We start from the raw sequence: 23,969 nt of genomic DNA, 5'->3' as shown, positions 1-23,969 counted from the left end.
TGCAAAAGTGCAGGCAGGGTTCGCTTTGCTATTAAATAACACCAGGATGAAATATTTAACACACCATAATGACATTCCTGGAAGTCTGTTCCCATGCAGGGAAGGCAAAAATGTACAGTTTTTACTTGTTCCTTGTAGTTTCCTACTTCTCAGATTTTTTCCTTTAAGAAATTACACTAGAAATGTCATGTGAAGACATCTCGGCTGTGCTCAGATTTGTCAAGATACCAAAGTTTGCAATAAAAAGTCAGAGATTTCAGTATGATCTCATGCATTTCTCATCAAAATCAGACCAAATTATTAATTTAATTTATTTTTACATTTTATTCTGTTATCGTATGTCAGCATTTAGCTTTTGTATTTGTATTTTTATTTCTGCTAAGGAAATTTTGGAGTAACATCTGACAAGTTGAAATTCAAATTAAATGATTTATTTTTAAATATGATTTTAAATAATATATATGAATTCATTTGTGTGTAATGCACAATAATTATATACATTATTTGGTGTATTATTATTAATAATAATAATAATACTTTTCTATGCCAATTTAACTATTACACACGTCATCTTTGAGGTTTCAGAAATGTATTAAATGTAAAAAATGTTGATATAAATATTTTAATTTCATTAAAGAAATGAAAGCATAATGGGTATTAACTAATTCTAGCTATTGTTCTGATTTATAATTGAAAATAAAATGGAAATAGTTTGTCAGAAATTATATAAAATAAAAATAAACCTAACTGTTTTAACCTAAATGTTTTATTTCATTAAGGAAATAAGGAAATAAAAGCATAATGGGTACGAATTAATTCTAGCTATTTTTCTGATTTAAAATTGAAAAAAAAAAAATGTACATAGTTTGTCATTTAATATATTGATATTAGTGAAATCCACTTGAACTATTATAAGATTATCTCCCCTGTCAAGAGTCAATAACAGGGAAATTTCCTCTATAAGATCTCATCTGTTATTGATCCATAAATGAGAAAAAATAAGTCTAGAGAGATGCTGTTTTATTATCTTTGTGCACTAAACCAATCAAGATGAACCAATAATCATAGTGCCTAAGAACAAATAGATGCCTGAATGACTATCTATCAGAATACTCTAGAGAAGCAATTTTCCTGCTTTATCAAAATGTCTATCAATGTAACGATGGTGGCATTATAGTTGCTAATCCATATGGCATCGAGATTGGATTTCTATGGTAATTATGTCTGCTGCTTTGATTTTGGCTTTGCATTGCGAAGACAGGCGAAACTGCTGTACTGTTCTAGGGTCAGAAAAAAAAATGTTGTTTGAATATGTGCTTAACTTGAAATGTAATCTTTAATGCTTTGATTTCAGTAATTACATTTCACAGCGTGACAGATGTTATAACTGCCCTTTGAGCTGCTCTGTGACCACATTTCCGTATCTCCATAATAAGCAAGGACTCAGAGAGAAAGCGTATTAGTCACAGTTTATAGAGAACCAAGGAGCATTTACTTCTGGGAGGCATTTATAAATGGGATGATGCATTCAATAGGTCATCATTTCATCCGGGGCTATTTATTTAGCATAGCGAATATGGGCCAGTTATTTGAAGGCATTTCATAATGCACTTTTTTAGCAAGGATGCATTAAATTTATCAAAAATAACAGTAACTACATAATGTTACAAAAGATTTCTATTTCAAATGAATGGTGTTAAAAAAATAAAGAAAAAAAAAATATATATATATACACACTGAACAAAATTATAAACGCAACACGAAATAGGCCTTTTGTGTACATAGAAAAAGTCTTAGATCTTTGAGTTCAGCTCATGAAAAATGGGGGCAAAAACAAAAGTGTTGCATTTATAATTTTGTTCAGTGTATATATAATAAAAAAATTAATAAAATAAAATAATAATAATAATAAAAGTGTACCCGGAGTAATAATGCTAAATATTCTGCTTTGCATCACACGAATAAATTACATTTTAAAATAGATAATAATAGAAAACAATTATATTAAATTGTAATAATAGTTCACAATATTATTATTTGCACAAATAAATGCAGCCTTGGTGTCCTGAATATCTGTGTTGTGAGTCAAGTATTTACAGTATAACCACTGTGTCTAGACTGCAAAGGAATGGTGAAAGATCACTTTTGCAGGAAACCCAAGATTTATCCCGTCTTTCTGCAGGGCTCCAACAATCACTTGTGTGTTCTAGTCCACTAATCTGTAATTACATTCAGTCAATGATGGTTTAACTGAGCACACGGTTATAAACAGGGCACTAGGTTTGATGTCTATCATATGCGTGTATGTGATATGGAAGGGTACATATGTTATATTAGACGATTTATTACATCACTTAAACGTAGTAGCAGAATGAGTTTCAAGTAACAAGTAAATGTTATATATAGCTATAGATTAAACTGATCTAACATTTGGTGGATGTGCAGTCCGGACTTATGGACTGTACACAAGACTTTTTGTAGACTGCATGCTCATTGGATTCAAAATCAATCTCTTTTATTTAAAGAAACCTTTTATGTAAACACAAGTTCTCAAAACTAAACTTCAGCTGAAGTTACTTGGTGTACCTTTTCCTTAATCTTGCACCTGCGTCTTGCGGCATTATTGAGGTTTAATGCTTGCCTGCTGTCTCCACATATTTGACTGTGAAATATTAAAGAGTTATGAATAACTCTCTAAGTATCACTGCACAGAATTTGGTCAAAAAGTTGAGTAATGGTATAAACATGTTAAAGTTTGGGGGGTTTATAGTCTTAAAAACTTGTTCAAAACCACTTGGCAAGGTGCTCTTATAGGAAAAGTGTTCAGAAAGGAGATGCAAACTTCCCACAATCTGTCAACCCTTGACAAAGCTATAAACCTACTTAAAAGCTTGTTCTCCCTCAAGCAGCATGTTGTTTTGTTCACAGAAACATTGGTTGTGGTGTTACTCGCAGAGAGGTTGCTGCTGAGCAACATGACACTTTGATATGCTGCATTACTGAGCAGATGTTGTTGTGTTTCTGTGCAGGTTAAAGTGATGGTACGCATATGTCCTTCATCGCCCGCCAGCGCAGCAGAGTCCAGCTCCTTCCTGAAGGTTGATTCTCGTAAGAAACAAGTGACTATCATGGATCCAGCGGTTAACTCTCAGCAGAGTCAAACTCAGAAACGTGGCAGCTCCAACCAGGTTCCTCCAAAGATGTTCGCATTTGATGCGGCTTTCTCCCATGATGCCTCTCAGGTGAGGGATCGTTGCTAATTCTAAAGGAATCGATCATCTTAAAATGTAAATTCTGTCCTGATTTACTCGCCCTTGAGTTGTTCCAAACCTGTATGAGTTTCTTCTATTAAAGATATTTTAGTATGCAAACAGTTGACAGTAGACATTGACTTCCATAGTATGGTAGTATGGGGGAAAAAAATACTGTGGAAGTCAATGGCTACCGTCAACTGTTTGATTACCAACATTCTTCAAAATATCTTCTTTTGTGTTCAACAGAAGAAAGAAACTCATACTTTGGAATAACTTGAGGGTGAGTAAATGATGCCAACATTTTCATTTTTGGGTGAACTATCCCTTTAAAGACTGTGCTAAACATTAAACATGCTGCCACTAGTGTCACCAAATGTATTGTTTCATTGCACAAAGCAACAGTATGCTCTTAATAAATGGACAGTCCCTCTGGAGCAGCCTGAGGTGCTTTACAATGCTGATTAAGGTTAAAAGCAAAATGGCAGTTGCTTATATGTGACCCTGGAGCACAAAACCAGTCTTAAGTAGCACGGGTATATTTGTAGCAATAGCCAAAAATACATTGTATGGGTCAAAATTATCGATTTTTCTTTTATGCCAAAAATCATTAGGATATTAAGTAAAGTTTATGTTCCATGAAGATATTTTGTAAATTTCCTACCGTAAATATATCAAAACTTAATTTTTGATTAGTAATATGCATTGCTAAGAACTTCATTTGGACAACTTTAAAGGCGATTTTCTCAGTATTTTGATATTTTTGCACCCTCAGATTCCAGATTTTCAAATAGTTGTATCTCTACCAAATATTGTCCTATCCTAACAAACCATACATCAATGGAAAGCTTATTTATTCAGCTTTCAGATGATGTATAAATCTAAATTTTGCAAAATTGACCCTTATGACTGGTTTTGTGGTCCAGGGTCATATATGTCACCCCCTCCTGGGATTTGAATATGCAAGATTACCAACCCAGATCCTTTACCACAAAGCATTACTGTGTAGTTGATAAAACATGGACAAGAAGTCATTGCTGCTATGCAGAAGATCTCTTGCACACATGAAAAAAAAAATCTAATTTTAAGAAGTTTTAAATAAATAAAATGTGTTTTAAATAAAATAACATTTATTAATTTAGCACACTTTTTTAAAGTGACTTTCATTTATACTTTGAGCAAAACATTGCTATTAAGTGAAAATATCTGCTAGTGCAGTAAGACACTTTTATAAAATATACTGTACTATACATTCTCTAAAAACAAGTCTTAATGTGTTATGCAGTGCTGCTTCTCATGTTTTGCTTGTTTAAATAATTGTAGATATTTTTTATCAAAAAAGCCAGAAATATTTAAAGGGGTCATATGATGCTGCTAAAAAGAACATTATTTTGTGTATTTGGTGTAATGAAATGTGTTTATGCGGTTTAAGGTTAAAAAAACACATTATTTTCCACATACTGTACATTATTGTTTCTCCTCTATGCCCCGCCTTTCTGAAACGCGTCGATTTTTACAAAGCTCATCTGTCTGAAAAAGCGAGGTGTGCTCTGATTGGCCAGCTATCCAGGGCATTGTGATTGGCCAAATTCCTCAAGCGTGTGACGGAAATGTTACGCCCCTACCATACTGTGATGCCTGCGGCAACCACATGTGACGACCCCGGGCTGGACTCCGCTTCGTCCACGGTGAAAGCTGCTCCGGCGGTCCACAGCGCGAATTTATTTCCTCAGCGACCAGCACGGATCAGCTCCAGGCATGACGATTTGAGACTTTAGTCTTTGCAACTTTACAGATCTTCTTTATGCACCAAGAGCTTGCAACACTCAAAAGAGAAAGGAAAAATTGAAATCGCATCATATGACCCCTTGAATTGAATTGAATTGAATTGAATTGAATTTAAGTCATATCATCTTTTTTTCTTTCAGTTATTTTTTGCAGTTCATGAATTTGATTGGCTGTTCTATGTTTCCTGGCAGGCAGAGGTTTGTGCGGGAACTGTGGCTGAGGTCATCCAGTCTGTGGTCAATGGAGCAGACGGCTGTGTGTTTTGCTTCGGACACTCCAAACTAGGTAAGACAAACAGCTGTGACCTAAATAAATAAATGAAAAATTTATATATATAAATATATTTATAATATATATATATATACAGTATATATATATATATAGGGTTCAGGGAGACTAGTGTCTTTCTAATATATCAGCATCCAGCATCTCTCTAATATATCAGCCCATCATAAAGAAAAGTGCTTTAGTTGCCCTTTACTAATACCTTGTAAGTGCTTTTCAGGCAGACATTTTTCTTGCCTTTTTAAAGAATGTCAGAATGTCACACTGTGATGTTTCTATCTCCATCTCTCAGATGTGTTTTATGTTCAATAAATAACCATCCCCTCCCCGACGCTCCCATACTCAACTGTTCAGATCCTGTGAATTAGATGGAATTAGTTTTATAGCACGCATGGCAGACCACAAGATGATCTCACCCTGTTTCGCCGTCATTGTCCATTGTTGTTTCTGGAAGATTAGTGTAAAATTTAACCAGCCGTTTGCTCGGAAAACAATGGAAAAATGCCACTGTGGTTGCTGGTCAGTGATTTGATGACAGTGTGTAATGCCTCAGATGCCTCGTTTCCATTAACCTTTACTTGAAAACTAAAGACTGGCTCATACATCATTGGAAAAGCATTCTACGGTGATTTCATTGGTCAGCCGTGCAAAGCTAATTAACTAGCCATAATAACCCAGAGACTGGCCTGTTAGTGCTTTAGAAGTAATTACCTTGGACATTTGGCTTGAAAAAGTGGTTGTATAAAACAAGAAACAAAAGAATCATGGTGAACTTGAGCAGTGCGAGGAGCAGACCCCTGGTCACCACTGGTGCTTAAGTGCATGACTACCTAAGATGGAATATTTTTAGATTTATCTAGCTTGAACACATAGCTTTGTTTTTGACCTTCAAATCAACTAGAGAGTGCAATATTAATCATGCATAATACTGCCTGACCTCTAGATGCTGTATGTCATGCTGGTTGTGAGGATGCAGGGGCCGTATGGTGAATATTAAAATACTCTAGCGGTGCTCTGGAATGAAGCTTTATCTCCTGTCCTGAAACTGCTTGATCAGCCTGGAGGCTTATTTATGCTTTATTGCAATAAGTCAGAATCCATAAAATTGAAGGACATGTTGAAGCCTATATAATGGATTTGTGTGTGTAAAATTTTTAAGAGAGATGCTGTAGTAATTGAATCTCATAAGCTCTGCCTTCCCATCATGCCACTCTCCATCCAGTCTGATTGAATTACTGACTCTCAGTTCATCTGCGACGGAGCATCCGTCTTATTTTCGCCTGGAAGTAAAAGCCCAGCGACTTTAATTGATGTGAAAGACCATTTTCAACAGAGCATGTTTGATATGTTACAGTCAGGACATAAAATAAATAATGAAATGAAAAAAGAAAATGCATCAAATCAAATAATAATAAAAAATAAATATAATTAAAAGTACATAAAATAAAAATAAATTCAATTAAATAAATGTAATCATATAACGTAATGTATGCACTTTTAGTTATGCTTTTGTTTTTGTTGGATTTTAATGCAGTGTAATGCATTAAAATGCATGATAACAAATTATATGTTAGCTAGGTGGACAGGTATTTCACATCATAGCTGTATTTAGCTAAATAGTAAATATGTAGCATGTATTTTAGCACGTCTGGAATGCTGTATTAAACCAATCAGTATCCAGAACTATTTTGTTGCCTGATAAATACCTTTACCTCTTAAATGTTTTTACTTTCAGTTGTGGAATCAGTGTTGTTATTGTGAACGTCTCGGTTACGTATGGTAACCCTCGTTCCCTGAAGGAGGGAACGGAGACGTCACGTCGGATGACCGACGAAATTGGGATCTCGCTTAGAGAGACCAATCTACTTCGAGTGTAAACTAAACGAGCCAATGCACATTGGCATGCGATTATTGCATCCAGCTGCCGCTGATCACAGCGTGAGTATAAGTAGGCAGCAGATGCAGTGCATATTCAGGTTTTCGCTGAGGAGCCGAGCCGGTGACCCGGCCGCTCAGCGGTGGTACAGGAGTTGTGGCGATGGGACGTTGTTCCAAACCATACGTAACCGAGACGTTCCCTTTCAGTCGGTCACTCTCGACGTCACGTCGGATGACCGACGAAATTGGGATCCTACCAAAAGGCCACAGCTACTGCCCCTTCCAGTGTCCTGTGGAAGCCACCTGCGCCCCTACTTTTTGGCATAGGCCAGGGCTTCACAAGAGGACCAGCTACTGCTACTATGGCACCACCCACTGAGTAAGACTGGATAACACTGGGAAAACGTACCCGTTCACTTGGAACAGTGAAGGACCCGGTTCAAGACACGCAGGTCCAAGATTGGTCGTAACCCACCGCCTTTCTTGGGTACAATGATGTAGGAGCTGTAAAACCCCGTCTTCATATCGGCTGGAGGGACCGGCTCTATCGCATCCTTCGCCAGTAGGACTGCGACCTCCGCCCGCAAGACAGGACCATTGGCCGCCTTCACTGTTGTGAAGCGGATGCTACTGAACTTGAGGGGATGCCGGGCGACTGAATCGCATAGTCGAGCCTGACGGTTCGAAGGAGCCATCGAGATGGGCTCCGAAGCGAAAAGCTGAATATGCGCTGCATCTGCTGCCTACTTATACTCACGCTGTGATCAGCGGCAGCTGGATGCAATAATCTCATGCCAATGTGCATTGGCTCGTTTAGTTTACACTCGAAGTAGATTGGTCTCTCTAAGCGAGATCCCAATTTCGTCGGTCATCCGATGTGACGTCAAGAGTGACCGACTGAAAGGGAACTAAAACCAAAACCCACTGCAACTAAATCAAACATTTTTGTTTTGTTTTCATTAAATATTAGATGAAAACTTAAACTTAAAAACTGGCAATCAACTGAAATAAAATACACTGAAGTACTAAAATTACAAAAAATAAAAATAAATCTAAATAGAATTTTTTTTTTTTTTTAGAAAAGAGTAATAAAAACACCAAAAGCACATAAAAATGACAAAAATTTAAACTAAACAAAGTGAAAAACGGAAAATATAAAAATAAAGGCTATTTTAAAAATATTAATAAATACTATAATAGTATATAAATAATACTAAAATAGCACTTTGTGGGAAAATATGGAATGAAATATGTTGTAATGGACCAGAATGTAAAGGTATATTGATAAACTTTTTTTCATCCAGTTTCTTCCATTAGCTGCTCCCTTGTGAAATCAATGAAGAACCTGCCACAACAGTAAACACTTTCTTAAACATGAAAGTGGAAATAAAAAAAAAAACAAAGTATGAAAAATCTACTCCAGGTGTGTCATATTAAATCATGAATAAATGTATTATCTGCTACAACTGCACCATTGCAGGACTAGCTTGTTTTTTTATGAATTGTTGTGATGTTTGAATGAACCGTGCAAATGAGCGTATTTGTCCTATTTCAGCAGATATCTCCTCTGATTCCTGTTTCGGTTTCCTCTTTCTCGCTCTCTTTCCCACCCAAACTAGAAGAATCCGTCTTTTGAAGTTCAATCTGGTCTGAATGTGTGCTGTGACATATGGCCTTGTTTAGTGGCCACTTTCATGTCAACAGCAGGGGTATTTATGCAAGTGATGTCCAGAAATTAATCCAGGGACGCTGCCAATCAACAGGCTGTTGTTCCGGTTCTGGTCCTGCGGGTGAACCTGCGTTTAATGCCCAGTGCTGCCCACACGGTGCATGAGCTTAATCAACCGCACTAAGACATATGGCAAATGTCAGTGGACTGTCAAACCGAGGACTTTTCTGGAAATAAAAACCCATTTAAGGCAGACAAAACATTCTCGTGATAAGGCACGGTGCATTTTCCGACCGTATTTCTAAGCGTGATTATGCTAATCTTGTCAGTTTTCCAGCTGTAATGGATTTTTAATTGTATTGGAATGTGTTTGTCTAGCGTGTGTGTGACATCTGTCACTGTGGCTTATGCCAGAGTGCTGGTCTGCAAGCTAAATATCATATTAGAAAGTGTGAAATAGACCACACGTATTGGCGTAATGCTCCCGAGGCCAAACAGGCACCATAGCTTTTAGCACCTGACCTATTTTAACTATCGTTCCACTCTATGCTTTTGAAAGGCCTGCCAATCGTTCATAACACAAGAGATGTGATTGTATGCAAAGCGATCCATCATTAACTCGATCCTTGGGTCTCATCACAGGCAAATCCTACACTATGATTGGCAAGGACGACTCCATGCAGAGTTTAGGGATCATCCCGTGTGCCATCTCCTGGCTCTTCAAACTGATCAACGAGTGCAAGGAAAAGACAGGCGCACGTTTCTCCGTACGAGTGTCAGCTGTGGAGGTCTGGGGAAAAGACGAGAACCTGAAAGATCTGTTGTCGGAGGTGGCGACAGGCAGTTTGCAGGACGGTCAGTCTCCAGGTGTCTACCTTTGCGAGGACCCCATCTGCGGGATGCAGGTAAAATAGTCATTCTGATCATTAATGTTGTTATAATGTCTTGAATTATACAGTATATTGTTGATGTAAGGGGTTATAATCATTGATTGATGTTAAAATATTGTGAAAAACCTCTTATGTCAGTATAACCATTTCCTTTAAATTTCATTATGATGTAAATAACATAGGTAACAATAAAGGTGAAGTGTGTAATTTTTACTATGTTATCTGATTCTAACATGCTACTGTAAATTAGACTTTTTGATTTCCCTAAAAATGTAAAAACTGTTGCACTATGAAAACCGTAACTTTGTCTCAACCAGTGCTGTGGGTTTGAGGCCAGTGTTATTTTAGTATTGTTTAGATACTATTATAGTATTTATTATTATTTTGAAATAGCTTTTACCTTTATATTTTCAGTTTTCGTTTTAATTTTTGAGTTTAGGTTTTAGTAATGTTGTTGTGTGCTTTTGTCATTTTATTATAATTTGTTTTTATTTCCAAATAGCTTTAATTAATTTTTATTTCATAGTTTTACTTATTTCAGTAATTAACAAGGCAACATTAAGTTTGAGTTTTTCATCTAATATTTTTAATTTAATTTAATTTTTTCGAAAATTAGTTTTAATAGTTTGAGTTTTAATTAACAGTAACAAGAGTTAACAGTTAACAACAGTTTAGGGCAGGACTTTTTGTTTGCCTGACCAATGGTAGGCAGGGAAAGTGTTTTGCTCTTCTGTTTGCTAGTGATGTAAAAATTAGACATTTCGACTTTAAGATCCTTTATGACATGTTCCCAAAGATTCATGCTTTTCTTTTTATTGCTAATACAAATAGTCCCAGATAATTAAATTGGGGGAAAAAAAGTTTAACAATTTTGGCACACTTCTTGCCTGTAAGGAACTGTCCTTATTCTGGGAATACCCCCAGTGTTAAAAAAAACTAAACAAGCTTGGCAATCAACTTCCAATAAAGATGCCATTGTTGGGTAAAATGCTAATACATGACGAGAGGATTAGTTGAGCAGAGACAACCCCTGTCTCTGTAATCCTCAGACATGTGCACTAATCTCATTTTGGACTGATACCTCACAGTAATGGATTGTAATGCCCTCACTTCTCCTGTTCCTGTGACAGTCAGCCTTATCACACAGAGCCGGCTTCAGACATGATACCCGAGGCTCTGCTGACATAGAAGAATTTCTTTTTAGATATTAAGACATAGCTGAACTGACACCGTTTTAATGCTTTCTTTTATTTTCTGTAGTATTGTTAATAGTGGTCGACCAATATGGAGTTTTTTTTTTTAAAGCCGGTGTCCGATAGCCGATATAGTCGGTAGCCGATAGCACACATTTTTTTTTTTTTTTTAAATTTATTTAATATTTAACACTTTAATTTATTTAATTATTTTTGTATTTATTTTATATATTTACTTAATTAGAAATAATTGATTGAATATATGAAAAATATACTGTCAAAGTAAAAGTCTTGCTTTTGGTGCTCATCAGCCAAACAAAAACGTTGTGGTTGACGTGATAAAAAAAAAAAAAAGCCAAATATCAGCCCATTTATCGGCCTAATTGTTAAATTGCTGCGTTTGGAGTACAAAGTGAGTATTGTTTCTCAAACCAGATGTTCTTTTAGCCAAAACTGTGCAATACAATTCACATTTGCATCCTTTGTGTTTACACAGTTACAGAATCAGAGTGAGTTGCGCGCTCCTACTGCTGAGAAGGCTGCTTTCTTCTTGGATGCTGCCATTGCTGCACGTTACAGCAGTAAGCCAGACTATGACGAAGAGGAGCACCGTAACTCTCACATGCTCTTCACCCTACACATCTACCAGTATCGAATGGAAAAGACCAGCAAGGGTGGAAGTGAGTATCATTATGGGTTAGATGGAGTTTCAGAAGAGACTCAACATGAACTAGAGCACGGGTTCTCAACTGGTTTTTGGTCTGTGACCTATTTTTTAGGCTCTAAAATTTTGGCTATTGCTAGTTTAGCTGGTTAAGATACTTTTATGATGGACACCAGCATCTACAACACAAAATAAGTTGGTGATCAGCTGTACTTGTGTTATCAGCAGTATTTGCTCTCTTCCACGGCTGATTTCGAATTTTCTCATTATACTTCCAAATGTTGCCTGTGAGAGTTATAAATAGTCTGTTGCTGATAATCTTAGAGAGGGGTGTGATAACAGAAAAAAAAAACTGCCATTGTTAATGTGAGATGTACAATCTGATCTAAAAGCTGTCATGCTAAAACTAGTTATTTCTGGAGAACAGTGCTAATTTCTCTTATCATAAGAAATGTTCTGTTTGGCATAAGTGAGTCCTGCCTTTTTCTGAGAGTGAATAGAAAGTAAAACCAGATGTGTTAGCATGGGCTTTTACGGTATTTGAGAAACTCAAATTACCTCCAAACTGTGTATAATGAAGCTAGTGTAAGCAAAGTCATGAAATCCACTCAGGATGTTTCCATGGCTAAGGTTAACTTGTATAATAGAAACACATAGAGATATAATGTCACCATTTGAAATATAGGTTCATTAACCTCAGCGTCTTCGCTAATAAGTTCCATTTATCTTTATTAGGCTACCATTAGGTTACAATAACACTTCATAATGGAATTAGATGCTCATCATGAGGTTTTTGACAGTGTTTATACCTTACATAATTTCGTTACATTCTATTGCTTTTCCAGTTTCTTTGCAAGCTTGATATTTTCTTACTTTATAGCTATTTAAATATTGTACCTTGCAGTGTCAAAATTACATATTTTATTATGTGTAAATATATGTATATATGTATAAATATATAAACAATATTAGCCTCCTGGAATTTTTACCTTTATGATGGCATTTTTTTCATAACATATACACTACCATGCATTTATTTGACCAAAAATACAGTAAAAAATAAAAAAAAGTAATATTATGAAATATTATTATAGATTAAAATAACCGCTTTATGTTTGAATATGTTTTAAAGCATAATTTATTTCTGTGATGGCAAAGCTGAATTTTTTAGCATCATTACTCTAGTATTCAGTGTCACATCCTTAAAAATCATTATAAATATGCTGATTTGCTTCTTAAGAAACTTTTCTTATTTTCAATGATGAAAGCAGTTGTGCTGCTTAATATTTTTTGTGGAAATGTTGATACATTTTTTTTTTTCAGGATTCAAAAGAACAGCTTTTATTTGAAATGGAAATCTTTTGTAACATTATAAATGTCTTTACTTTCGAAATTGACTGTGTCCTTGCTGAGCAAAAGTATTAATTTCTTAAAAAAAAAAAAATTACTAATGGTAGTGTAACGCATCAATTACTTGATCAAATTGTAACTGTGGTGCCTGCCCTGAAGTATAAAGTACCCATAAAGTAGAATGTTATGAAATATATCATATGTTAGTTAAGAGAATGATGAATGAAAAAAGGTTAGAATCACCTATTAAGAGTTTAATTATTAAATCTGACTCTGTGGCTCTTTTGCTTAGTGTCGGGAGGCAGGAGCCGACTGCACCTCATCGATTTAGGCAGCTGTGTTAAGGTTTTGAGCAAGACCCGTGACAGCACTACAGGACTCTGCCTCTCTCTGTCTGCCCTGGGGAACGTCATATTGGCTTTAGTCAACGGCAGCAAGCACATCCCTTACAAGTAAGACTTTTACCTTTCACTTTGCTCATATCATATAATTTCAGTCAAAAACTCATTCGGTTAGACTTCTCAGTCTCATGCTGATATGTTGTAACTAGGGTTGGGCCGATAGACGATGCCATCATCCATCGCCGATGGAAGAGAAAAAATGGTTCTTTGAAGAACTATTCACTGAAAGGTTATTTGGGGAACCTATAATGGTTCTTCTATGCTCTTAAGAATAAAGGTTCTTTATTGGCATTGATGGTTCCATGAAGAACCTTTAACATCCATGGAACTTTCCATTCCACAAAACGTTCTTTATAGTGGAAAAAGATCATTCGATTATTAAAATGTGCTTCATACTAAGAGAATGGTTCTTTTAGGAACTGATCACTGAAATGTTCTATGACATCACTGTGAAAACCCATATAAAATATCCATTTATATCCATATAAAAATATGAATTATTAGTTCATAAATATCTTTACGTTTTTTTGGGGAGTTGCAACACATGAAACATTTAACAGCTCGAACTGACTTGACATTCAGTCATGAGGGTCTGCAGAGGTCCTCCTCATTATATAATTTCCTGTTTTCATTTTATCTTAATATTGTTTATGAGTGGTTTTGAATGTTGGTTACTAGGGTTGGGCCGATAGACGATGCCATCGTCCATCGCCGGTGGCTGACAGACATCACGATGTTAAGCTGACATCGTGATCCCCCTCTCCCGCAATCCGCCGCATCCCAGTTCCGTGTTCGGAAAGGAAATGAAGTGTACTACGGAAACCCTAAAGGGAATAAATAGCCTACGAGATGGAAGGATAAAAAAAAAATTTCAATACTTTTTCTCGCAATTATATCGTTGGGTAAGTATAGGCGACTGTATATAAATTGCGAGCATCAGGGAGCCGCTATTGAAACCGCTTTCGATTGCGCGCTCTCATTTTACTTTCACTTTCACGTTTGAGATTCGCGATCACAAGGACTCTATACTATGGAGCGGCAGTACTTACCACACATTTGACAAGATTAGATGTTTGTCATTGGTGCTCAGGATCATTCGCCATCGTCCTATCAGACATTTCTCCTTACTTTTTTTTACAGTAACTTTCATGTACTATAATGCAACAGGCTACCGCTAGCAAGCGGCTAACCTTTTAGTGGCTCTGTATAACGCGTTATTTGTTTCATGCTTCGGGCACACCTCTAAACACCCCCCAGTGATGTTTCACTGTAGACATCGTCCGATGCCAATTTGGTAGACATCGCCCAACCCTAGTTGTAACCTCAATGACAAGATTACGTTTATACTGTTATGGGTGAAGTCATTTCGCCACTTGCTAAACTCATTAAAGATGCAACATGTTTAGCCTTCATATCTCTGCTGCATGCTGTTAATTCTTCTCAAGCACACCTCATATGAATAATATATACAAACTGACATTTTCCAGCCTTTGATGTGAGCAATTATTGGTGGATTCTAATGCTACGTTGAATCTGCAGAGAGAATGTAACCTTTATTGCTCCTCAGGGGTAATAGCTAAGTGAATTAGCTTGTGCCAAGCAGCCATAGAGACAGATGCAGTTTCAGATTCACTGGGATTTCTCTGCAACTGCTGTTTTATTTCTTTAAGCAGCATGTTCATTTCAGTTAAGCAGACAACTTTGAGAAGGTGCCGTGCATCTTCCAGCAGATTTTTTTCTAAAAATTTGCAGCACTTCCATTTAGCTCCCTCAAGCCACGTTTGCATTTTTATGCCATGGCTCCCTAATTTAATCATGGCAGATTTACATTGCCAAGCATCATGGGGGTTAAGGCTGGAAACGCAACAGCTCTTGAGAGCTGAGATATTAATTAGGGTTTAGGGCCTTTTAGGAGGAATGCAACATTTGCACAAGATAAATTGAATTAATATGCATGTATCATAAATGAATATAAATCTACACAAGTCACTAATTTTAGATAGTGATTTAATTAGTGCTAAATAATATTTTAGTTGCTTTTTATCTCTCTAATTATATGACTTAACCTATCTGATTTAATGTCAAATGTACGATATTGTTCAGAATTATTATCAATTCATTAATAGTTATTGATTTTACACTAGAATGCGTTGTCCAGTTTGTGGCATAATATTATTAGCAATAACCACAAACTGTAACTGTAAAAAGTGTTTTACATATTTTGCCAAGGGGGTGAATGTTATTTAATGGGATATTTCAGATAACTTTATTTTTGTTACATCATGGTTAGTAAATTATGCTTGTATAATTTGTGCTTAGTTTTCATGTGATCACTGAACCACTTAAGATTGACTACACACTTCACTAACTATTTTTAAGCATCTAACTTCAAGCAAATTAGCAAAGAGTATCACTGTAATTATATTACTGTACACTCTGTTGTATTCTGTGATAATGTTTTTGCTTCAAATTATTGTATAGGTCATTGATTTCTGAGAACTGAGAATGTGCATGTGCATATCGTAATGCTAGCTGACTCATCCTTGAAAAGCAGCTTTATATGTCACCTCTAATGGTTGCCATGGGGAAGGCAGACAGAACAGGAAATGCCAATCCAAGTCTCTCTTTCTCTGTAAAAAGAGACTGTCTGGCAGCCAAGGTTTTATAATCAAGGTCAGCAAATAAAATGCCCAAAAGGGTCTATCCATTCTTATTATTAAAGTGGGTTGCATTACACGATTAGATTGATTGCTAGAAGTGGTGCAGATATTCACTGAAAAGGAGTTATTTCCAAAAGCCTTGATTTTTGAATGCATCTAGCATTTTCCAAATACATTTTATTCTGAAATGGTTAACTTATTTTACAAATTACGTATCTTCACTTTTAATAATTTGGTTACACAACTATCATTTTGCCAGCTAATAGTCTCGCGTAGCCAGACCTTCAGACTGATAGCAGAAGGTCTGGGAACCTTGGGCGCTTTGATTGGCCAAGGACCCCCCAAGAGGCCATATGACTGACAGGTTAAGCAACTCATGTTTAGGGGTGTGGAAATGTCCTGACAACAAGAGACCGTGTGTGTAAAACTATTGGACGTATTTTAAAGAGTCTATTTCCGTGAACTACAAATTTCACATACTTTTGAAAATCCAGCGTTTAGTTGATCCTGATAAGCGCTTATCGTCACAGTTGTAAACACAACATCCTACTTCTTCCATGAGGGGTCTGGCGCCACGGCATCTTTGTTTCCAGGTAGAATGTTAAAGAATGTGTCACACACGTCTCCCGTAAATCCTGTATAATTCAACCAATCAGATGAAGACTTCGAAACTCCCGAAGTGTTTACAATTTTGTGTGCCATATGCATCAGACGTTCATGGGTGCGATGTCTGAGGCTGAGACTAGCCAGCTAATGCTCTTCCATTTTTTTGTTTACAGAGATAGTAAGCTAACCATGCTGCTACGTGAGTCCCTGGGAAACATGAATTGTCGCACCACCATGATAGCCCACATCTCCTCGTCCCCCAACAACTTCTCAGAGACACTCTCTACCCTTCAAATCGCCTCTCGTGTTCTTAGGCTGAAGAAGAAGAAGGCTAAAGTAAGCGTGGTATGACCCTGTCATTTTATTGAACTTTCTTTTTGCATAGAATGATGCATCATTGTATTCTATGTTTATTTGTTTAAAATGCAGTATTTTTTGTCTTCTGTAGCAATACACATCCAGTTCCTCTGGTGGTGAGAGCTCATGTGAGGAAGGAAGAATGCGTCGCCCAACACAGCTGAGAACCATTCATTCTAGAAATGTTGTTGATTCAGAAATGCCCCTGCTACACCTCTCCAGTGACCCTGAAGACTATTCCAGCAGTGAGCAGTCATGTGACACAGTTATCTACGTAGGTCCAAATGGCTCAGCCCTCTCAGACAAAGAGCTAACAGACAACGAAGGTCCTCCAGAGTTTGTTCCTATCATCCCATCCCTACATAAAAATAAAGCAGATCTTAGCATGACTTCTTTGACATCACAACCAGCTCAACAGGTTGTAGCCCCACTAGTTCAAGCCTCACAGTCTGTCCAACCTTTGCAGACTGTTCATCCCCAGCCACTTCCACCTTTGCCAGAGGAAGGTGCTGAGCCAGGTAAAAAGGAGAAAGACTGTCTTAAGTGCAACACTTTTGCAGAGCTCCAAGAGAGGCTGGACTGTATTGATGGAAGAGAAGAGGTTACGAAATTCCCTTTTGAAGAAGACCCTGCCGACAGAGCTGCCAAATTTGAGCCTGGCCATGGTCAAGTCGTAAAAGGGGGTCAGCAGTCCAGTTCTCCTAAGAGGATATCTGACCAGCAACTGGAGGAGATCCGTGAGGTGGTTGAAGAAGCAGAGATCGCTCAGTCAGGCTGGACTGCATTGATGGAAGAGAAGAGGTTACGACATTCCCTTTTGAAGAAGTCCCTGCCAACAGAGCTGCCAAATTTGAGCCTGGCCATGGTCAAGTCGTAAAAGGGGGTCAGCAGTCCAGTTCTCCTAAGAGGATATCTGACCAGCAACTGGAGGAGATCCGTGAGGTGGTTGAAGAAGCAGAGATCACTCAGTCAATAATTGAAAGCTTGACACAGTCTTCAACAGGCAGTTGTGGACTCTCCAGCAGCAGAAGTGTGACTGGCAGCAGCGGTATTGGGCAACTAACTCCTCTTCACAGAGCCAAGAGCTCCAGTTTACATGACAGCAGAGAATCCATCAGTGGTGGGAGCAGCAGTGAGAGTAAGCCTCGTCCTATGGGCTCCCCACGGTTGGGGATTGCCAGTCTTACTAAAACCTCAGAGTACAAACCACCATCCTCTCCCTCTCAACGCTGCAAAGTGTACACCCAGAAAGGAGTAATGCCTGGCACACCACCACACTCCTCACATAATCTCAATAAAGACTCTAGAAAATCATCTGCAGAGTCTTTGCTTAATCCTGAGTCTAGAACCTCTCCGGTGGGGATGAGCCCACAGGTCCTAAAGAGATCTTCATCATCCAATAGCCTTGGATCAGCTGAGACACTGTGTGATGATGTTCCCCAGCTGCCTTTGGACAATAAGAAAAATGTGAAGGACACCACAGCCACAGTTACACTGGAGCATCCTTTGGAACCCAATGGAGAGGATGAGCTGGTGTTTACCCTGGTGGAAAAGCTGACAATTAGTGGGGTGATGGAAAATGGCAGACCAACCAGCATTATCAGCTTTAACAGTGACTGCTCGGTGCAGGCTATGGCATCAGGTTCAAGGCCTGTTAGCATAATTAGCAGCATAAGTGAAGACCTAGAACATTACACCACTGCTCCCTTCACTACCACTGCCACTATCTCACAAGTCAACATTTCTAAATTCCTGCCTCTTAGCAAGATAGAAGGGTACGCCCAGGCTAGTCGTCGTTCCTCAATCAGCTCATGGCTGAGCGAAATGAGTGCTGGCAGTGATGGTGACCAGTCATGTCATAGCTTTGTTGCCCAACAGTGCTTTGGACAAGGTGAGGCAATAGTGGAAGATAGGCTTTTAGAAATTCAAGAAGAAGGAGACATAGACCCTGAGTCAAATGACCAAAAGACCTCAGACAAAGAGAGTGATTCCAATACAACTGAAGTGAATGATAAAAACACAGCTAAACATAAACTAGACAAGCTGTCCTCAACCTCAAGTGGCTATGTTCCTTTTAAGACCAACATCACAACTCACCCATGTGCCGCTGTTAAGCCAATGGTTGTGCAGGACTTGCAAACCAAAACCCCTCTAGTCAAAGATCCCAAATCCCCACCTGTTCCAATGTCAAGTGAGATAAATTTTGATGACCCTTGGATGAAAAGGGAGGGATGTGAAGAGACCAAGCCTTTGGACATGGTCTGTGATATCAAGTCAGAGAAGAGAACATCGGAATCTGTAAAAAGGAAATGGCAAGTTGACAAGCTCAACTCAAGTGAAGCAGCATGTTCCCCTGATTCCATGAACCGGGTGGTGGATGGCTGCGAGATGGTATTCAATGCACCCGAAAGCATAACTCAAGTGTACTCTGCAGACATCCTCAGAACGGGTAGTCTTCCTCGTGCATGGCATCGCTTGAATAAGCAGGACGATCTGGAAGACCCTACATACCGTTACATGAGTGGAGAGTATAAAAGCCTTGGGGTTACCACCTCCACTCCCTGCAGTCCAAGAGCCACACTCGAAAGAAGATGTTCAGTAGGGAGGCAAGGTATCTTTGCTCGTCAGAAAGGAATCCCACCATTGCCACCTGTAAGGAAGTCTAGCCTTGACCAGAGGAATCGAGCAAGTCCACAGCATAATCCAGAAAATTCTCAGACACCAAACCATCATCTGTCTTTCCTTGGCAGCACACCTGAAGACCTGGGTGGTAAACATAAAGGACCAAATGTTGAGAGCAGCAGACTCTTCAGTGCCAAACTTGAGCAGTTAGCAAACAGAACCAATTCCTTAGGGAGGTCTCATGGGGCACATTATGGCTGTCATTTCTTAGAGAGGGCGGAGAGTTTGACCTCTCTGGGGTCTAAAGGAGGAGTTGCAAAAGACAGTACAATGCCAAGGACAGGTAGGAGCATCACCCGTAGTTTGCTTTCATCACCTACCAATGGACCAAATGGTAACAATAATGCACCACAATCACCCAAAGCAAGTCAATCCAAAATCTCTGCAGTTAGCAAACTCCTTATGGCAAGTCCCAAAGCTCGAAGCTTGTCAACCTCCAGCACTAAGACCCTAAGTTTCTCCACCAAGTCCCTTCCACAGTCAGTAAACCGAAGCTCAAGTTTGCCTCCTAACGGAAAGAACCAGAACCAAAATTCATGGTCAACCCAGTCCCTAAGTCGCAGCAGGGGGACAGGGTTAGCATCTAAGCTACCTTTAAGAGCAGTGAATGGACGAATCTCTGAGCTCCTACAAGGTAGCGCCAGCTCTCGTGCTGCCCAAGGACGAGGGGCTTCAGACACCGAAGAGAGAGGAGCAGCAGTCCAAGGAGAGGAAAGGCCAGTGGTCCATACTTTGCCCTCACCTTACAGTAAGATCACTGCCCCAAGAAGGCCTCACCGTTGCAGTAGCGGACACGCCAGTGACAACAGCAGTGTGCTAAGCGGAGAGCTTCCTCCTGCAATGGGAAAGACTGCTTTGTTCTACCACAGTGGTGGCAGCAGTGGCTATGAGAGTATGATACGAGACAGTGAGGCCACAGGAAGCACATCATCCGCTCAGGACTCTATGAGTGAAAACAGCAGCTCTGTCAGTGGTCGCAGGAGCCTCAAGAATTCAAAGAAAAGAAGTAATACAGGTAAGCAAATATCAGATGCTTAAAACTATGCTTCTTTATGATTAAAATCTAGAATGCAACATTTTATTTACAACAAGATATAATGTATTACAATGCACATTATGAATAATTATAATGTATTATACCCTTTAATAACCCTTTATAATGCATTATACCTGAAGGCTTTAAGTAAAGTGTTAGCAATTATTTATTTTACTAATTAATTGCTGTGTAATACAAAATATCCGCACACACACACACACACATTTATCTTTTTTCTTTACTTTTATTTTCTTTTGTGTGTATAGTCTGCTTCTCAAGTCTGGCAAGTGTATTCAGTGGCTCATCATTTCATCCATCTTTCTACAGTTCAGCAATACAAAGATCTCAGCACAATTAATGTAATCCCTAATGCTCAAGAAAATTTATTGTACTACAAAGCTTTCAGGACTCATTCCAGATTATACTTGGAAGAAACAAAACTTTTTAAACAGCTCTACTCCCCGTACACGCTTGGATGATCTGTTATGATACCGACTGATAGCAGTTGCCAAACTTAGCTGTGGGTGGTCTTTCAATATTTAGTGCTGCCTAAATTCCTGAATACACACCTCCTCTCCTGTTTCCTCAGGCAAAGAATTTCACTCTATTTCTCGCCACCACAAACCTTTGCATGGTGGGAAAACTCAAAATTTAAATCCTGGCTCTGGAACAACAGACACAAAAGCTAGACCAGTACACGTTGAACCGCAAAGAAAAGTAGTATTGTAATCATGTTGCGAATACCTTACCTGAAAAGGTCTTTGCAAGGATATAAAACCACAACGTACAGTTAAAATTTACATCAACTGCCAACTGCCAATGTTCTCCTGGACGCAGAGCACTCTCTCTCCAGGGCAATGAGGGAAGACTGAAAGTTTGACCTTTTCGGTGCTGTTTTCAGACCAAATGACAAGCTGAAACACATTAATATTACCTTGTTCCTTGGTTTTAAATCAGATAACTTATCAGCAGACCTGGAACTGTCAATTTCTATGCAAATAAGGGAACCACTTCTGGCAAATTCCTCATTGTAAACTTCGTTCCTCCAGACTGGTCAGACAAGATACTGTCCTGCTATTATCTCAGTGCTTTTTTTCATTACACGTCTGCATCGAATTGGTAGGAGTGCGGATTTGTGTAGGTTAAACTTTGGCTCAGCACTGTAGCACACTTTGAAACTCTCTTTTTACCTGGTTTCATTACAAAACAACTCAAGATTGATAAAATATGTTTACATAGTGTTCATAACATGACATTTAATCCCTAGGGTCCCAGAGACGCCGTCTAATTCCTAACCTCAGCTTAGACACCTCCTCTCCAGTGAGAAAGCCGGTCATCAGTCCAGGGGTACGCTGGGTGGACGGTCCCCTCAGGCCCACACAAAGGGGTTTAGCTGAACCTTTCGAGATTAAGGTTTATGAGATTGATGATGTTGAACGTCTACAGAGGAGGCGAACCGTAGGCAATAAGGTAAGAGTGAGCAGCAGAGTGTTTTTACTGCACTTCTCTTGTCCGTGCTCTCACTTATTGTTGTTGTGCCCTCAGGAAGTGGTATACTTTAGTGCCAAACTGAAGATCTTAGAGTATCGGCAACAGAGAATCTCAGAGGTGCGGGCCAAGTACGATTGGCTGAAGAAGGAACTAGAGCAAACCAAACAACATCTGATGCTGGAGCCAGAGAAATGGACCACTGAATGTAAGTCATTTGCACAATTTTGGTTGATATCAATGGTACTTTATTGAACCATTTCAAGTCCAAGAAATAGTCATTTATTAACAAAATAAAATGAATAGCAAATTCACTCAATAGCTGTGCAACCTGCAGGCATTGTAAAATGTTTTTTAAGACTGTGTGGTTTAACTTCTAACATCCGTTTCTTTCATTTTTGCAGTTGACCTTCAGCAGACATTTGAAGTGGACTCTCTGGAGTACTTAGAAGCTCTGGAGTTTGTCACGGAACGACTGGAGAACCGGGTCAACTTCTGCAAAGCTCATCTGATGATGATCACATGCTTTGACATCACCTGTCGGCGACGGTAAAAGATTCGCCAAGTATTAAGGACAATTGGAAGTGGAAAAGGCTCAGCAGGGTGTATGTGAGCAAGTTATAAAGTTCATCAACACAATGATGGCTGAAATGATTGGGAAAATATAAAGGCTTAATATTTTTTCTAAAATGGATTTTGGTGGGGAACGGAAAACGCTAGACTTGGAGAGTTGACAAAAAAAAAAGAGCATTGTCCAACATAGATGGATGAGCACTTTGGAACTACGAAGTCGTCGTTTTCGAAAATGGCTTGCTCGCTTGCTGTGAACAAACTAATTATATTGCCATATGTGGATAAAAGAACAAATCGTTAAAGAAGATGAATGAAAAACAACAAAAAGGACGACAAGTGCCTTGTGAACACTTCAATATCTTGGAAATCTATGGACAAAAATCCATATTTGTGTACAGATGGTGCTAGCTTAAAAAAACATGCATACAAACAAAAAAAGTTTAAAAAGTAACAAGAAAAAGAAAATGAAAACACTGCTTGTTAAATTATGTGTTTAATCTCTTTGAGTCTGTCTCGGTATTTGTATTGTTATACACTAGTCACATTCAACTGAACTGTTACGTGTGTTTTATATCATTTTTTGTATTCTTGGACACACTGAGACCACATAGAGTGTTTCGTATTCCATGAAATAGCACAGCACGACATCTAGAAGAATGATTCTGGCATTGGCTCATTGATTGTTCACATCCCCTGCGGTTATGTTGGCATTTTCAGCAGTGTGACGCCTCGGGCTCGGCCGCTCCAGCGTGTCATGGTTGAGAGGCAAGAAGAATCCTCAGTCTGGCAGGACCAACAAGGATCTTTAATATCAACAAGAAACAAAAACTTTAATGCATGCCAACTTCTTGGGCATTTTTAAAGTGTAACTTCCCAATATAATTTTTTTGGTCTAATAAAACTTAGTCAAATTTAGTGTTGTGTTGCATTCCAGATCAGATTGGTGCATATGTCTGGTCATTGGCTTTCCCTCTATGTGGTCTCATTGCAAGTGTGCTGACACTTTGGTATAAATCTGTTTATATATACAGTATATATATGGTGCTTGAGACAGTTTCAGCTCTAAACGTTTATAGTTGAGTATATAGCCTGATTCTGGTACTAACTAAAGACTTCATACGCTTTTCCATTCCCGCTTCACTCCTCTTCCCTGCCCTGACCCTCGCCAAAGCAAAGGGGAGCGACATTCCTGCTGCCC

The 23,969-nt window shown here is 38.5% G+C and overlaps 1 protein-coding gene across 1 annotated transcript in view; it reads left to right on the top strand.

The window, feature by feature from the left end:
- The window catches only part of LOC107693166 (kinesin-like protein KIF26B), a 110,144-nt gene extending 86,181 nt beyond the window's left edge, over nt 1–23,963 (top strand). Inside the window, exons 6-17 of the mRNA XM_016492451.1 lie at nt 3,030–3,242; nt 5,231–5,324; nt 9,514–9,776; nt 11,451–11,634; nt 13,261–13,420; nt 16,809–16,971; nt 17,084–17,413; nt 17,495–17,734; nt 17,923–20,689; nt 21,978–22,180; nt 22,256–22,406; nt 22,603–23,963. Coding sequence (XP_016347937.1) covers nt 3,030–3,242; nt 5,231–5,324; nt 9,514–9,776; nt 11,451–11,634; nt 13,261–13,420; nt 16,809–16,971; nt 17,084–17,413; nt 17,495–17,734; nt 17,923–20,689; nt 21,978–22,180; nt 22,256–22,406; nt 22,603–22,751 — 4,917 coding nt within the window. The 3' untranslated portion in view covers nt 22,752–23,963. The remainder of the gene's footprint in view (nt 1–3,029; nt 3,243–5,230; nt 5,325–9,513; nt 9,777–11,450; nt 11,635–13,260; nt 13,421–16,808; nt 16,972–17,083; nt 17,414–17,494; nt 17,735–17,922; nt 20,690–21,977; nt 22,181–22,255; nt 22,407–22,602) is intronic.
- The last annotated feature ends 6 nt before the right edge of the window (nt 23,964–23,969 follow it).

Source organism: Sinocyclocheilus anshuiensis, unplaced genomic scaffold (assembly GCF_001515605.1).
Source record: "Sinocyclocheilus anshuiensis isolate Anshui unplaced genomic scaffold, SAMN03320099.WGS_v1.1 scaffold222, whole genome shotgun sequence".
In the NCBI taxonomy this organism is placed as follows: Eukaryota; Metazoa; Chordata; class Actinopteri; order Cypriniformes; family Cyprinidae; genus Sinocyclocheilus; species Sinocyclocheilus anshuiensis.
The sequence above is the reverse complement of the archived record's forward strand: the minus strand, read 5'-3'. Positions and strand labels throughout refer to the sequence as shown.